General features: G+C 45.6%; 1 protein-coding gene across 2 annotated transcripts in view; it reads left to right on the top strand.

The window, feature by feature from the left end:
• Positions 1 to 17108, top strand: part of Itpr2 (inositol 1,4,5-trisphosphate receptor type 2) — a 410062-nt gene that overhangs the window by 210899 nt on the left and 182055 nt on the right. For both annotated transcript variants that reach the window (XM_052175272.1, XM_052175273.1), the window contains exons 35-37: positions 2440 to 2630; positions 5504 to 5646; positions 8328 to 8436. In XM_052175272.1, the coding sequence (XP_052031232.1) occupies positions 2440 to 2630; positions 5504 to 5646; positions 8328 to 8436 (443 nt within the window). The remainder of the gene's footprint in view (positions 1 to 2439; positions 2631 to 5503; positions 5647 to 8327; positions 8437 to 17108) is intronic.

The following is a 17108-nucleotide window of genomic DNA, read 5'->3' as shown; positions in this document are numbered from 1 at the left end:
CACATATTTCACAAGGAGACACCGCCCACCCCCTACTCCCTCTCTTCTCCCTGCTTCTTGTTCGTTGTGTTACTGGCTTCCCACGGTTGTGATTTGTGACATCTGCGTTCTGGTTTGGAATAAAATTAATTCTCTGTCGGAATTTGTAGGCTGTGATATACACATGTGCAGCTATTTGCGAAACTAATGAAGTCTGTGGAACTGAACTTTTTCCTGATGGGTTGTCCTCGTCACAAGGGACCTTGTTTGTTCCTAGCTCTGTTCCCTATTCAAGCTCAGCTTGAGTTGCCATAGTTTCTTCTACCTAGTTGACATTTTCTTGGATTCCTTTCTCTCTTTTTTGATACAATTCTGTGCACAGGAGTGTCAGAGAAAAGGTTCTTAGGCATCTATTCTGGAATGTTCTCACTGGGGAATTGAACTTGAGTTTTGGTTGAGTTGTATACAGATTATTGCTCTCAAAACCACTGACATCCATTCCACCCATCCAACCCAGCCCCGCAGATGAGAACCCAGTGGCCAGCCTGATAGTTCTAGGTATCGCTCGTCTCTGTTGACATCCTTAAGCTTTCTATGTTAACTTGGCACTGCGTTCATTCGTCTAATCACAGGTTGCCATTGTCAGAATAATGTTTATAGTTCTGGAGGGTCAGAGTGCCACAGTGAGTGCTGGTGACACCAGCTTCTCCCAGCAGTGCCAGGCTTTTAATTCCCACATTTAGTCTTTTATGCATATGTTCTAGAAGATTCCCTGTCTTCCTTTTCCAGTTTTCCACTTTTGTTTCCATCCTTCTCTTTTTTAGTTAACCTTCAGAAGGTTTATTTTTATAACCAAATTTTAGTCTTCAAGATCTTTTTTCTCTCTTTAGAAGTTTTTGGATATGGTTTCTACTCAGATTTTCTAGGGATAATAATCAGAATTAAATATTGCTCACTTAGTTTTGAATCATCTGTTTCACTGGAGGTCACTGTTCTTTGTGATCCTGAGGCTTTGTTGTAGCCATGGGTAATGGCTGTCATGTGTGGTATGTATGGGAGGAGGTGTTGCTGGCATGCATGTCCACTGTAGTCTAGAAGGTCTATTCCTGGCCTGGAATCCTTGCAGAAATGAGAAAGGCTAACCTGGAGTTCTATGGGAAGGGCTGGGCAAATGGCATGGGAACCTTACCTTTATGAGTGTGCATCTGTGTGTGTGTATGTGTATGCATGTGTGCATGTGTGTGCACTTACATGCGTACACATGTGGGTATGTTTATGGGACAGGCAGGGAGCCACAGTGGGTGTTAAAGGGAGACTTGCTTGGTGATTAGAGTCTCCATGTGGTTCCCCCTTGACCTGCCCTGCCCCTTGTGCATGCACACACACACACACACACACACACACAAAATCTCCAGATGCCCTTTATCTGATGATTTTTGGAGTCAGGTCAAGCTCTGTCCTGCTTCTCTGCCAGTCTTAAGTCCTAACACTGTCCATTATCTGGCACTCTCCACCTTCTTGAGAGAACATTTTTCTATTTCTCTAACTCTGTCCTCTGGGTGAGAACAGATGTTTGGATTCTGAGTTGTGACAGTCAGAGGGAGGAGGGCCTTCCTTCTCTAATATTTCTGTAGGTTCTTGGGTAGCCCAGGTGACCCAGTGTTCCCAAGGCCACACTTTCTAACAGGTTTATTGTCCTCCTGGGAAGATCTGCTTCAAGTCCAGGCTTTTGTGGTCTCTTTTTTCTCCAATGGCCTAGTTACCTTCTCACTGTGGTAGAAGTGCCACAACACATCCCTTTTCCCATGACAAGCATTCTGATTCCTCAGCATGCTTGTGACATAAGTCTGTTAAGGTGCATTTGCCAGTGGGTCAGTGGAAAAAAAGTCAGGCACTGTGTACCACCTTCCAAGGAAGCTTTTTTCCCTTTAACTTTTCCACTATTTCTGCTGTGAGACATTTGATCACATACAGTTTTGTGGGCATACATACACACACATGTAAACACACACATCCACCCTCTAATTAAGGTAATTATCTTGGCAGGATTTGGCTGCATGTTTTCTGTCTGGGTTTTTATTTTCTTTGGCATCTGGAGAGGTAAAGGCTTGCATGCTTGTTAGAGTGATCTCCATATTGGTGTCAGAGTGGAGTATATCTCAAACATTAATCACCGAGAAATCAAATAGCATCTTGAAGGTTCAGTGGTCACATGCTTCTAATTGGTCTGGAGAACTAAAATAACTTTAGCAGATTTTAGCCTGAAAGTATGTGAAAAGATTGCATGGCAAAGTTGAAAGACTTATCCCTTCCTTTCCTTTCCTTTCCTTATTTCCTTTCCTTTCTTTTCTTTTTTTCTTTCTTTCCTTCCTAAAAAACTTTCATGTTTGTTAGCATGTTTGGCTAATGCTTTAACCAAATTGACAGGTAAATGCTTCCCTTTTTTTTTTTTTTTTTCAGCCAAAAACCGTGGGATTGCGATCCCGGTCGATTTGGACAGCCAGGTCAACACGCTCTTCATGAAGAACCACTCGAGCACGGTGCAGAGAGCAGCCATGGGCTGGAGACTCTCAGCTCGCTCTGGACCTCGTTTCAAGGAAGCTCTTGGAGGGCCAGCGTGGGATTACAGAAATATTATTGAAAAGTTGCAGGTACAATGAGAACATGAAGTGACATGAATAGTTTCTAAATTCTGCATCCTTAGAATGTGTCTCATAATAGGATGTGGTTGAGAATGTCACATCTTGTTAGGGATGAAGCTCTCTTTGCTTCTCTGCCACTGCTACCCCTTAAATGAGAAGTTTCTGGAGTGACTGTCTGGACTGACTTACTTTTTAATGAGCATATATAATCTTATGCGCTCTGATAATTTCTTAGTGCGTAGTGGTCCTTGATATAAAAATAATTATAATGTTAATAATAAGATTAGTAAAGATGCTTACTCTAAAAATAACACATAATAAGTTAAGTTTCCATAATACTGACTAAACAATGGAAGTTTACCTTCCATTGTTCACTTTCATGCCTTTGGTCAGAGTGAGCCAGTCCCTCTCTCCACCAGGTCCCTGTATGGTTTTTGCAAGTCCGTGTTCATGGTCTGGTCATTTGTTCAGGCACAGTGAGCGTGGTAGAGTGAACGTGGCACAGTGAACGTGGCACAGTGAGTGTGGCACACAGTGAGCGTGGCACAGTGAGTGTGGCACAGTGAACGTGGCACAGTGAGCATGGCACAGTGAGCGTGGCACAGTGAGCATGGCACAGTGAGCGTGGCACAGTGAGCATGGCACAGTGAGTGTGGCACAGTGAGTGTGGCACAGTGAACGTGGTACAGTGAACGTGGCACAGTGAATGTGGTACAGTGAACGTGGCACAGTGAGCGTGGCACAGTGAGCGTGGCACAGTGAGCGTGGCACAGTGAGCGTGGCACATGGCTTTAATTTTCTGTGGCGGCCACCATAGGGAGGATGTTTTAATTGCAGGAATTTATTCTGTTATAATTCTGGAGCTGGGAGATCTGGGTATCTATCAGTGGGTTTAGCTTCCTGTGAGATCTCCGTCCCTGACTGTAAATGCCTGGCTTCTTCTTGGTACTTCCTCTGTGCCAGTGTACACCTGTGCTCCAATTTCTGTCAGTTGTGTGAACACCACTCAGTCATACTGGATTAAACAGTAACTCATATGAACTTATTTTATCCTAGTGACATACCAGGCCTTGTCTCCAGATAAGTCACATGCTGACTATTCTGAGACAAGCCTTTGACACATACGTTTCGGGAGGTGATCAGATCTTAAGGGTGACCCTCATGAAGAGGTTAGTTCTCCTATACTGTAGACCTAAGGCGGCTTGTTTATCCTCTGTACCACACGGGGACACTGCAGCATGGCCCCTGTGTGCACCAGGAAATAGGCACAACGCCTGCTGATTCCTTATTCTTGGATTCTTAGCCCCGAGCTGAGAGACCTGAGCTCTGCCACTTGTAAGCCTCTCAGCTGGTGGCGTTCGCTGTTGGCCCTGGCGAGGTATTTGGATTTTGTCATAAGCGTGATCGCCATCTTGGGAGGCCTCCGGTGGAGATGGCACATGCTCTGCTCTTGCTGAGGGCCAGAGTTGATTCCCAGCACATACCCTTGGACAGCTCACATGTAACTCCAGTTCCAGGTGACACCAACGCCTCTGGCCTCCATGGGTACCTGCATTTATGTGCACACACCCACACACAAATGCACACACATACACATGACTAAAAATAAAATATTTAAAAGATAGGGCGGCAACTGTAACAGAGATAGGTAGATAGATTTGAGATGGATTTTCTTGTAGGGCCAGGAACGGTAGACGATGGACGAATGGCCAAGGCAGGAGGAGTCAGGTTTACCACGAGGTAGACGCAAGCACACCACTCGATAAGACATGAAGTAGTGGAAGGTTGGGGAGGATTTGGAATTGGATATCTGTCTGGAAAATTTTAAATTTGAGGTGCCCGTTCTAACACCTAAGTGGGTCTGCCAGCCAGATAGCTGGGTGTGTGAGTCTGGAGGGGCGTGGACAGACGTCTATGCTGGGAGCATCAACTTGAACATTCTAGTGTGAATGTAGCACTGAGAACCACGGCATTGGATGGGCAGTCTCTGTGAAGATGCAGCTGTGGCACGGTCCAGAGCCAGCAGGGCGTAGTGACGAGGGGTCAGGGCATCAGTGGAAAGTTAAGTGTGGTGTCACAGAAGCCAAGGGAAGGAGGTGGCCATATAAAGTGCCACCATGTTGAGCCACTCGCCACAGCGTGTACCCCCCACGTGCAAGAAAGGTGAGCTCATGGCTCATGCACACTTAGTAACAACAGGGGCTGACATCCGGAAGGGAGCAGGGCGGGGGCGGGGTGGGAGGGGGGGCAGGAGGCGTGTGTCAGGAGCTGTTGTGCTTTAGGTCTCCACAGTAAACCTGGGTGGCCACTGGTGTTCTAGTGTCATGGGAGCAGTTCTGACTTACAGGGAAGGACAACTTCACCCCAGAACAGCCCAAGCACCATTTGTTCCGTAACGGATAATCTAGCAGGCCAGTTTCACCTGACATGGTTGTTTCTGATGAGCATTTCCCTTTATATGATGCCCATGCCCCCTTTATAGCATTTCCTTCCTTTTAACTGTACCCTCTTCTGGCTTTCATGGTTCACACACTCATGAGCACATATCTCTTCCCTCATATATACGTAATTTAAAAATCTTTAAAAAACGCAGATACTGGGAGAGATAGGAGGGGAGAAGAAGGAGAGGGAGGGGCTGGGGGAGGGGAGAAGGGCAAAGAGGGGGGAGGTGGAGGGGAAGGGAGGGGGAAGGGAAAGGGAGATAATATGAATGAAGCCATATTATACTTCAGACAGTGCTGAAGTATAAACAGCAAAAATTTGGTGTCCTGGGAAGCCAGAGTCCATCTTGTATGAAACTCCCACATCGCTTCCTGGTCAGTGTTCTTCCGTGTGCCGCATCGTGTAAGGTGTTCACCTAGGTGCTCTGTGCTTTGTCTTAGGATGTCGTGGCCTCCCTGGAACAGCAGTTCAGCCCCATGATGCAGGCTGAGTTCTCTGTGCTGGTGGATGTGCTGTATAGTCCGGAGCTATTGTTCCCAGAGGGAAGCGATGCCAGGATACGATGTGGTGCCTTCATGTCCAAGTAAGTGGAGCCAGCCCAGGGGGTCATGGCAGGATGGGAGGAGCCAGGCCAGGGGGTGGTGCTGAGATGGGAGGAGCCAGGCCAGGGGGCCATGGCAGGATGGGAGGAGCCAAGCCAGGGGGTCATGGCAGGATGGGAGGAGCCAGGCCATGGGGCCATGGCAGGATGGGAGGAGCCAGGCCAGGGGGTGGTGCTGAGATGGGAAGAGCCAGGCCAGGGGGCCATGGCAGGATGGAAGGAATCAGGCCCGGGTTGTGCCAGATGGAAGAGAGTCTGCTTCCACCCTGCATATGACCACGAAATTCAGAACACCTGTGATCCTTTCCAGACGACTCTATGGCGCAAAGGAGCTACAGCGTGGCAGCCACTGGGCATACATGACTGCATGAATTAAAATTTAGATAGATTGAGATGAGATAATGATTCTCTCCTCAGTTACATCTCTAACAGCCGATGTCTGTATGTGGCTAGTATCTGCCAACTCCACACCACAGACACAGGGTGTTGCTGTTTTGGTAGAGTCCTTTTGGGTAGCAGAGGTCTAGGATGTGAGGGCAAGGGAGGAAGTTAACTAAGTAGCTAAAATCGAGCAGCTCAGATCCCTGCTGAAGATGGGGGTGGTCTGCGCTAGAGAAGCCGGAAGGAGAGAGGGGGGGAATAAGTCAGCGGGAATACGTCACCGACCCCACACCAGGCAGAGGCAGGGTTGCCCATTGACTTTAGTGGTGAAAGGCTTCTTCTGTCTGTGTTCTTATAATTATTTTATGGCCGGAGGCTCAGACTCACTGGTGTTTGCCCACCACTTCCCATCTCTCCAAAGTGCCAAGGGTTCCACGGGCAATCAGAGCTGCAAATCTAGAACTCACTTTTATTGCTAGCCATGCCAGGCCCTGGCACAGCTGCGCACCGCTCTCTAACGGAGCTGAGCTGGCAAATGTGGAGCCTCAGCCTAGGGCGAATTAGTCCCCCTCCCACCCCCCTTCCACGCACCCCCCCTTTTCCTCTGGAGAATCTAAGCCCTGGCTCCTGCTGTGAGATGGCTCTGCAGGAGTGGGTGGGGGACAGCCTCAGGGAAGGACATGGATTCGACTTAGTCACAGGCAGTGGGAGGAGAGACCAGGTTAGCGTGGGCATTCACCTGCCAGGCAGCTGGGTTGGGTCCACTTGAATCCTCATCCACTCTTCTGAAAGAGAACCTGTGTTTTCCAGACACTGGATTTTCAGATCTGTATAGGCAAAGGATAATATAAAAACAGGACTTAGAAAAGCTATAAAATGTGAAAATATTTCTCACACAGTAAGGAGGGACTTTGGGGACAGTATGCACACACGTCAGTAATCCCCCGCATCAGGCCCGTACCCTGGACTCCTTAGCATGGAATCCTGGCCTGTTCTTCACCATCATTTTGTGGGCCTGGCTGTCAGCCTCACATCTGCTGTTCTGTGCTGTCTCCTGGCCAGGCTGGCCTTCTCGGCCCCACCTCTCCTGTTCCTGTTCCCTGCCATCTTCTAACTCAAGGGCTGTCTCTTTGATGCCTTCTCTGACCAGGAAATCCCTGGAACAGAATAAAGTCCAGTTTACTGGCTTTTAAAAGTACCTCTGTGTAAATTTTAGTGGCACTTGTCATGTCGGACGGCTGTGTGCAGCCTGTGGCATGCTGGGACTCTGCCCCGAAGCCCCAGAGGTTCATCGGTGGGTTGCATCACTCAGATGTCTAACTCTGGGTGTCCCCATTAGGATTGTGTAACTGCAAGCATGTGTGTCACCTGTCTGAACCCCCCTTTCTCCTCAGCAAACTTATTCTGATTCTGGCTTGTAGTGAGGATGAAGAGAGATTCCTTGGGAGGTCCTTTCCTCAACTCTGATGACTGAGAACATTAGCCGGGCACTAGCCAGAGGAAGTGGCTTCTCAGTTCTATCCTGTGGCTCTCATTCTGAGAGGAGATTTACAACCCATAGTGCTCTTGCTGTGACACTGGAATCCATAATTTCATTCAGGCTACATCGTGCTATTTCTCTGGGGAGCTGTGTCTCACAGGGTCATGAAGGACCAGTTTCTTAACAACGCAATCTATGGGGACTGAGTTACACATCCCAGTCTAAACATTTCTCTTGATGCTGACTTTGGGATCATTACGCCCACAGTATTGAAAGTCTTCTGGAATCCCAGTGCACGCTTCATTACAGTGGAAAAAAGAGCCCTGTTCTTGTCTGAACTGTAGCAATCATCAGCTCTCATTCCCTGTAAACACAACGGCTGCTCATGTCTACTAAGTGCTATCACGTGTGGTCACTGTATAATGAGGAATGGGGAAAGCCTGATACACTGTGGTATCTATCGCCTACATCCATGATGGAATAATTAATGTGGTATAATGCATAGAAAATAATAAATACGTGATAGTGTATAGTATACTGTAAATCTTTTCATACTAACAAAGTGGATGGGTAGGGATACATTAGCTTCCCCGTGTCTCAGAGAATCAGAGGCTGAACCTGAGAAGCACCGGGTTGTATCTCAGCAAAATATATGTGCTGATGTAGAGTTTTCAGTCTTTTGACAGTATGTATCTGATTTGCTTGTAGCCCTCAGTGCTGTTCCGCCGTCCAGGTGGCATGTTGTATACATTTTGGTGAGAAAAATTGGTGTCCTTTCTAAGGTTTAATGTTTTGCTTTTAGGTTGATTAATCACACAAAGAAACTGATGGAGAAAGAAGAAAAGCTGTGCATTAAAGTCCTCCAGACATTACGGGAGATGCTGGAGAAGAAAGACAGCTTCATGGAAGAGGTATTCTGTTAGGTTTTAGTATTTGAAAATAGCTTTTTTTTAGCATTTGAAATAATGTTTCCAGAATGCTGTATCTATGGATTGCAACCAGCCATTGTACAAGTACCTCTTATTGGTTGAATGTTATGTGGGTGTTATTCCTGTTAGCCATGTTACTGAAGTTTTATGGCATTGACTTTCATATTTGGTGTTGCGCTCAGATTGCAGCAGACCAAACATTTTTCTCATTCACTGCGCTGCAGTCTGTCTCAGAGGTGCGCATCATCTTCTTGGATGGAGTATTGGGCTGAAAGGCCTCCTTCGTGGTCCTGGGAATTGAACCCGGGTCCTGTGTTTGCAAGTGCTCTACCACCAAGCTACACCCCTGAATCTTCAAGTGACCTTGCGAGGTGATGGGTGATGGAGGTGCATTGTTTAGCAACAGCCTGTAGGGCGTGCCTGTGCATGCTGGCATGTGTTTTTCTAAATTATAATTACATGCTTATGTTATTTTTGATATATTAATGCCAAGTATTATAAGATGATACTGTCGTTTTAAATAAAGGGAATAGTTGGTTTCTATTCTCAACTGTGTTAATGAATGCACAGTTGATATTCATAGAAATATCAGCTTATAGATCGTCAGTCAGTCATTGAAATCTACAGCTCAGGTGCTCATTAAGTGGTAACTAGCAGCGTTTTGATAACCACGGCGATAGGCGAAAATGTGAAATAAGAATCTGAGAAATTTTTCCTTCTTTTTCCCCCCTTTTCTGTTTCAAAGCTAGCTACCTATTCTTTTATGCTAAGCATCAAGCAAATTTTGTACAGAAGTGCCTCGGCATATTTGTGGCATATTTCCAAAAATACTAATTGTTTAGTATTTTAAAATAGCAAAGGTTTAATTTTTTTTAGTGGATACATGTGCTTTTTAGTTCTGGAAAGTCTGCTGTGATTGGATTTTTTTCCCCTTTGCACATCCTGTAAAAAAAATAAATGGAATGGAAAATTGGTTGTCAGTGGGAAGGACTTTTTTCCAAAGTCCTGCATGACAGGGAGCTGGAGACATGGCTCTGTTTAAAGTTCTTGTCACATAAGTGACAGTACACGAGTTTAGCTCCCAGAACCAACATGAAAAGCCAGACAGGCTGGCGAACACTTGTAATCCCAGAGCTGGGGAACAGAGGACTCTGGGCTCCTCGGTGAGGTAACTTGGCCTACTGGGTGAGTTCCAGATCAAAGAGAGACTCTGTGTGGAGGCAGAAGCAACAGCAAGGTTGCACACACATATATACATCCTGTTAGAATTAAGTATTTGCTTCAGTAACCAAAATGCCCTCTGCTTTAGTTCCACTGTCTAAACTATATCTGGGCAACAAATCATTAAAATAAATGTTGTCAGCGTCATTTTAGCAAGCGTGTGCGTGTGTGCGCACGCGCATGTGTGTTGACATAAATAAGATTGAAGAAAACCTTACAGACTTTAGTGTAAGTTGTGGGTCTCCTTAGGATTTGCAGCTGTTCCCACGTGACCCCTCAGTGCAGTACTGCCTGCCTGTTAGCTGATTTCACGGGTACCCTAGGTCCCCAAGCAGAACAATTAGATCAACATAGTTTCTCTGACAAGCCTTCCAGTTTGACACAACAGATCAATACCAAATGCTCTAAAGGAAAGAAGGAAGAACATGGGGATCCTGCTCTCAGTGGGTGACAGTGTTGTAGTGTCTTCCAAGCTACTCACTCTGAGGTTAACCATCCATTCCCACAGCAGTAGTTCAGCTTCCCTCTCTTCCTTCCTTCCCCCTCTCTCCCTCCCTGTCTCCCTTTTTCTTTTTTGTCTAGAAAACTCCATTTAGCACACACATTCAAACTTGCATATACACAGTCATGCCTACCACACACATTAAAATAATTGTTGCATTTTGTTGCTGCCTGCAGCTACTGCGAACTGCTTCCTGGAAGAGAAGCTGAGGGATGGATGGGGGGGGGGCAGTGAAAAGAACGAGGGCCAGGGTGACAGTTGCCAGTCGAAGTGAAATTTTAATAAATGTTAGTCAATATATAGCATGGGAAAGCCCCTCCCCCCAGACTCCGGGCTGAGTTCCAGGGAAGTCTTCTGGCCACCCTTGGCTCCACAGCTCAGACAGCTGGGTGGGTCATCTGCTTAATTCAGGAATTTGTAGACCTGGAGGAACCATGAACTTCACCTTCACTCTGAGCTTCTCCACCCTAGGTGGAGCAGGGTCCTGACTAGCACAGGAATCCCTGCTCAACAAAGGCTGGGAGAAGAAGTTCACCTTGATCAAAGTCAAGTTCCTACCATGTGGCATTGTAAGACCCCGCCAAAAAAACCGAGGGTGCCCCAGCACCCCACGCCTTGGAAGGTGACACCCAAATCACTCTCGAGAAACAATTAACATCTCTTTGGTCTCGATGCAATAGCAAGAGGATTTTTTATTCCAGAGCTCTGGGGTCCACAGCCGTACACTGCGCAGGGGCAGAGGACTGTGGGACCCTGTGCAACTGAAGTCAGGGATATTTAAAGGGGGAAAATCACAAGACAAGGGGTGGAGGACACAATTCACAAGGTAAGGGGTTGAGGACAAATTATGCATGGAATGGGGAAGTACAGAATGAGGAAGTCAGGCAATAGTTTATGCCTTAAGGAAGGTTAGAGATTATCTGGAGCAAACGTCCTTGGGGCACTGTATAGTTAAACATTGGAATTAGAACAGGGTGGGCTATCTTTCTCAAGCTGAAAGCAGAAAAACAAGTTACTGTGCTGGGCTAGTTGTTTAGGGGTCTAAAAACATTGAGTTGGGGTCTCTCACTCCCCACTCCTTCTCTTGTTAATAGTTCTAATCTTAGAACTATAGAACTAAATCTCTGACTCTCTATAGTCTGAATTGTTCTGCCCTAATCTCTGCTATTGTTGGCATAGTATAAGAATCTGCACAGCACTTACACGGTCCCTAATAACAACTATTAACCAGTTAATCACACAGGTTCCAATTGTAAGCAAAAGGAGTAAAATTACAAAGGGTCTCATCAAGCAGAAAGCAGGGTGGTCAAGAGTACAAGATAAGCGCCTTTCCACCAAGTCTCAAGGTTTTCTGCGCAGTGGTGTCTAACATAGACTGAATCTCCAACTTGGAAGCGATGTGGGACTTGCAAGTCTTTCTCCTGAGTAGGCCTCCTGGAGCTGCTTCCACACTTGCTGCCTTACCCACTCAAGGGCCTTGATCCTAGAGAACAGAGGCCTGAATAGCACAAAGGGTAGGAGAGCTATCTAATCATTATTATCAGTCTTTGTGGTCAATTTGGTGAGGGTTTCTTTCATCAGGGTTTCAGCAACAGTTCTTGAAGCTTTCTTATACAGATCCAGTGCCTATCTGGAAGCAGTGAGGAGTCTCTGGCATGCCTGGAGTATTTAAATCAAATCTCATATTGTGGGACACCTCCTGGGAGGGCCCAGTGAACACCAAAGGAGTTGGGGTATTGAAGAGGATCTGGGGGGAGGGGTGAGTCAGGTTAAAATGGTAGGGGCTGTTCAGAAACAAGGGGAGAGGCACCACCCAGACTGAGTCAGACTCCAAGGTCAATTTAGTTAAGGTTTCTCATAGGGTTTATTTTCTCTACCTGCCTTGAGCCCTGGGGACAGTACGTCCAATAATATTTCCAATTAGTCCCCAATATCTCTGTCAATTTCTGTCTTACCTTAGAAACAAAAGCAGAGCCATTATCTGATCCAATTACCTTGGGCACTCTGAAACTCGAGAAAATTTCTTCTAACCTTAGCAGCTGTTTCCTGTTACTGGGGAAAGTCTCAACCCATCTAGAGAAAGTATCTATAAATGCTAGAAGGTATTTTATAGCCATATTCTCCTGCCTTAGCTTTTATAAATTCTCTTAGTATACTCTAGGCTGTTCTCTTCTAGGTCTTTTGCCCTGTTTACTCTTTGCTGCATAAGCATTTACTTGCTGGCATATCTTACACTGTTCTATTATCTCTCTAGTCTAAAACCTGAGTCATAAATATATACGTTTGGTCCCTTAACTGCCAGGACAAGGTTTTTAATCCCCTAAGTGAATCCATCTGTGCATTTGGCCTAGTGAGTTTTGGCTTATTTTCTGGGGAGTATAGTTCTCCCTTCTTGTGTATACTTTCTCTTGGTAATAGTTGGTAGGGTGGCTAGCAAACTCAGTCCTTTTTTTTAAGTGAGGCTGATTCTTAATTTTGTCCCATTTTCCTCCAGTGGGTGTCTCTTACAGACCCATAACCAGTATAGGCTCCTGCATATCCATTCCTGGAGCAACTTGCTCTGCATGGTTATTGCCCATTGAGTCTTTTCGCTTTGGACGTCCTGGGCAGTGAATACTCACAGTGGCTGGCTTCATTAGGACATCTAAGAGGTCCAAGATTTCCTGTTGGTTTCCTTGGATGTGAGCAGTACTCTTGGCATATATCCCTGTGGACGTGGGCTGTGGCAAAGGCATACCTGTAATCTGTGTGGATGTTGATTTTCTTGCTGCTTCCAAGGTCTTGGTGAGGGCAACGAGCTCTACTTTCTGCGTTGACATGCCAGGGGGTAAAGATTCTTCTATCCAGATGACATTTGTGCTGTCCACCATAGCAGCACCTGCTTATCTCTGTCCATCATGGAGAAAACTGCTCCTGTCTGTAGCGACTTTCAGCAGGGGTCAGTCTCTCTTTTTGGGATACTTAGCTGCAGCCCGTTGGGCAGGAAGCATATCTGCCCACCTCCCCATTTTGGAGAGTATGTCTTACTCCAACAGACAGTAGGGACAGTCTGGGGTGACCCTAAATGAATGGGCTATCCATCCTATCGCTAGGTCCACTGTTCTTCGGGTAGTCCATGAATACATTTTGGTGCCAGTGGCTTCTTAGATCCAAGATCTTTTCTTGGAAACAGCACCATTGGCTTGGAAGACCTAGTGTTGAGCCCCTGTGTCCACCAAGAACTGAGTGGGTTTCTCTTTCACTCCCACAGTAATCCTGAGTTGGGGGAGGTGGTCAGAAATCCCATCTCCCATAGTCACTGTCTTTACCCAGGGCTAACACCTGGGTTTGCCATTTGGGGACACTTTCCCTACGACCTGAGAATTCCTGCTCCTGACTTCTATTTCTTAGGGCACACTTTGGCTCAGTGGCCTCTTTCCTTATAGTATGCACACTGGTCCTTTTCTGTCTCTCTTTTCTGCTTTTTCTAACTATTATAGCCAGGATTCTCTGTAGATTCCTTCTCTGTCATTTTTTCTTTCTTTTCTCTGTTTCTTCTCCTCCTCTGTCTCCCTGTCTCAGCAAACTGCACTAAATCTCTCTATAGATTTTCTCAACAACTGTACTAGCTGGTTTTGTGTGTCATCTTGACACAGGCTGGAGTTATCACAGAGAAAGGAGCTTCAGTTGGGGAAGTGTCTCCATGAGATCCAGCTGTGGGGTATTTTCTCAATTAGTGATCAATTGGGGAGGGCCCCTTGTGAGTGGTACCACCTTTGGGCTGGTAGTCCTCGGTTCTATAAGAGAGCAGGCTGAGCAAGCCAGGGGAAGCAAGCCAGTAAGGAACATCCCTCCATGGCCTCTGCATCAGCTCCTGCTTCCTGACCTGCTTGAGTTCCAGTCCTGGCTTCCTTTTGTGATGAACAGCAATGCAGAACTGTAAGCTGAATAAACCCTTTCCGCCCCCAACTTGCTTCTTGGTCATGATGTTTGTGCAGGAATAAAAACCCTGACTAAGACAACAACTTATACTAAATCCTTCTACAGACCTTCTCAGCAACCTGCACCAAATCCCTCTAGCCTCTGAAGCTTTTTCCTGATACCTCCTCTAGCCCAGTCTTAATCAAATTTGTGGGCTATCATGTCCTCGAGACCTGCCAATGGAGTCTGGTTTTAGTCTTTCAGGTGCCTCTTACCTTTTGTCTGAGGGTGTAATCTTTTTGGCTTCCTGTATTACAAATAAAACAGTCTCAAAGAGATTAATTAGTCTCTTGGGAAATATATCCTTAGTGAGAGAGCTACCATGGTATCAGGATAGGTGGTCTCAGGTCCTCTCCTGCTCCATTCTGTGGTCCTCTCTAAATATCAATTGAGCATAATTATTACCATTTTGAAAATTATAAACTATAAAATAGACATAACATCTAGTTTATCATCCCTGTCAGTTAAACAGAACCCTTTCATCTGTATTATCTTAAAAGACTGTCAGAATTAACACTTAAGAATTAACATTGTAAGAATTGACTCATGTCCTGGCTTTAAATTTTATGTCACCTTCAAATCATTTATTTAAATCTATATCAGCTTTCTCAGGATTAAACAGCTTGGGCTGTCTGTGAAACTAACAGTCTTCAACCCCATCAGAGATCTAAGAGTGGCCAATATTAACTGAAAATATATAGAAAGCTTAACACAGCTTCTAAGACTAAAACATCCTATTCCACAAATTTTTGACATTTTTTGAAAACCAATTATCTATGTAAAGTAATGTGGACTGCTGTCTGTTAAGCTATCTTCAGCTATTTCTGATTAAAACCTAGAAAACACCCTAACAATAAACTCAGAGCCTTATATTTCTATTTGGCCTTAAACTCACAGGCTTAAACATCTCAGATTGTAATAATAACAACAAAGAACTGGGTGTAAATCCTGTACTTTCAAATTTTTAGTATTTATACCAATGAAAACCTTGATTTTGTATCAAAATAAAACCTGTATCAAATAAGAACTTATGCCTTGAACTTAATAACAATTATAAAGATTTTAGTATCACTAAGACAGATTTTTCATTTAATACTTTAGAATCTAGTCTTCTGGAGGTCTCCCTTATTTTGAACTCTCTCCTAGAGGAACAATATAACCACAAAGTTTAACATTACATCAATCATAATAATTTAAACAATTTAAAATAAAATAAAGCATCTGTACCAACTTAATCCCAAAATTCTCGCGCCTGCCACATCAAGCGTCTTGTCAAGACTTATTTTCCCCACCAGGAGGTGTCAGATCCCAAGTATTTTGTCTCTCCTTTTGTTCTAAGTTGTCGAGTCACGTGACCTGATTTTGGTGCCGCTTGAGTCACATGATCTGATTTTGTCGCCACAGAGAGAGTTGCTTTTCAGTCAGTCTAAAGTCCAAACAAGATCGTCCGTCTAAGTCCAAGAACACAGAACACGATACAAAACAACACCACATAGACAGCCTGACCCTGCCACCATCAGGCCTCTAGAGTCAAGAACAGAGAGCAAGGAAAATCACACAATTTGCCCCTAGAGGCGCCCAGTATCAGACACCAGGTGCCCCTGCACACTGCAGGGACCAGATAAACCAGATTCAGCAAAACAAAATGGCTCCCGCTGTTACTGCCTTGCTGTTTGCAGATGGAGGAGAGCCTTATTCAGCTCTCTCCAGGGTCTAAAGCTTCCTCCAGACCCCTGTAGTCTCGACTCTTGCCGCAGCTGCCAGTCAACGCACCGCACCAGACAGGCTCTCTGAGCCCCAGACGCTTGCAAGCAAAATTGAAATTTTCAGGAAGACTTATAGACTCAGACTTTGACAAACGGTGAGACAGAAAACAAATCGCAGCACCGTCTAGTGCTCAAACTGTAGACAAAGACACACAAAACTGACAAATATTCGCCTCCACTGAGACAGACAGACCCAGATCAGAAAACCAGACTGCTGGGAGGGCGTATAAGTTCTCCAATTCAGTAGAACTACCGGGTCCTCTCCAATACTCAGACAGGAATCTTCCAGGGTCCCTGGAGTTCCCCCAAAACCCCCTGGGACATCTCCCAGGGTGGCAGCCTGTGGTCTACAGAGCATGTCTACTCACCACGGTCCTCTGTTTCTCACGATCCGAAAGAAGAGCTGCCCACCAAAAACGCGCGTCTCCCCAGATTCAGATTCAGAAAACAGAGCAGGACAGACACTCAGGACACAGACACCAGCCGGCACACACATATTCCAGAGGGATCCCCTTTACCTCCAAGTCGGTTCTTGCATGGCACTTCCTGGCCAATGCACCAAGAAATGTAAGACCTGAAAAAACCAGAGAGCACCCCATGCCTCGGAAGGCGACACCTAAATCACTCGTGAGAAATGGTCTCCATGCAATAGCAAGAGGATTTTTTATTCCAGAGCTCTGGGGTCCACAGTCATACACCACGCAGGGGTAGAGGACTATGGGACCCTGTGCAACTGATGTCAGGGGTTTTAAAGGGGAAAATCACAAGACAAGGGATGGAGGACAAATTATGCATGGAATGGGGAAGTACAGAATGAGGAAGTCAGGCAATAGTTTATGCCTTAAGAAAGGTTAGAGATTATCTGGAGCAAACATCCTTGGGGCATTGTATAGTTAAACATTGGAACTGTCTTTCTCAAGCTGAAAGCAGAAAAACAAGTTACTCTGTGCTGGGCTAGTTGTTTAGGGGTCTAAAAACATTTAGTTGGGGTCTCTCAGCATGACACCCCTATATAGCTCTGTACAAATAATAATAAAAACAACAATAATGGAATGTGGAGGCTGGAGAGATGTCTTTGGTTAAGAACACTGACCACTCTCCCAGAAGCCCCAGGTTTGCATCCGAGCACTCACATGACAGCTCACACTGTAACTGCAGGAGATCTGACACTGTTTTCTGAGGGCACCAGGCACACACATGGTCAA

Source organism: Apodemus sylvaticus, chromosome 2 (genome assembly GCF_947179515.1).
Source record: "Apodemus sylvaticus chromosome 2, mApoSyl1.1, whole genome shotgun sequence".
Lineage (NCBI taxonomy): Eukaryota > Metazoa > Chordata > Mammalia > Rodentia > Muridae > Apodemus > Apodemus sylvaticus.
Note: the sequence above shows the minus strand (reverse complement) of the source record. Positions and strands in the feature narration are given on the sequence as shown.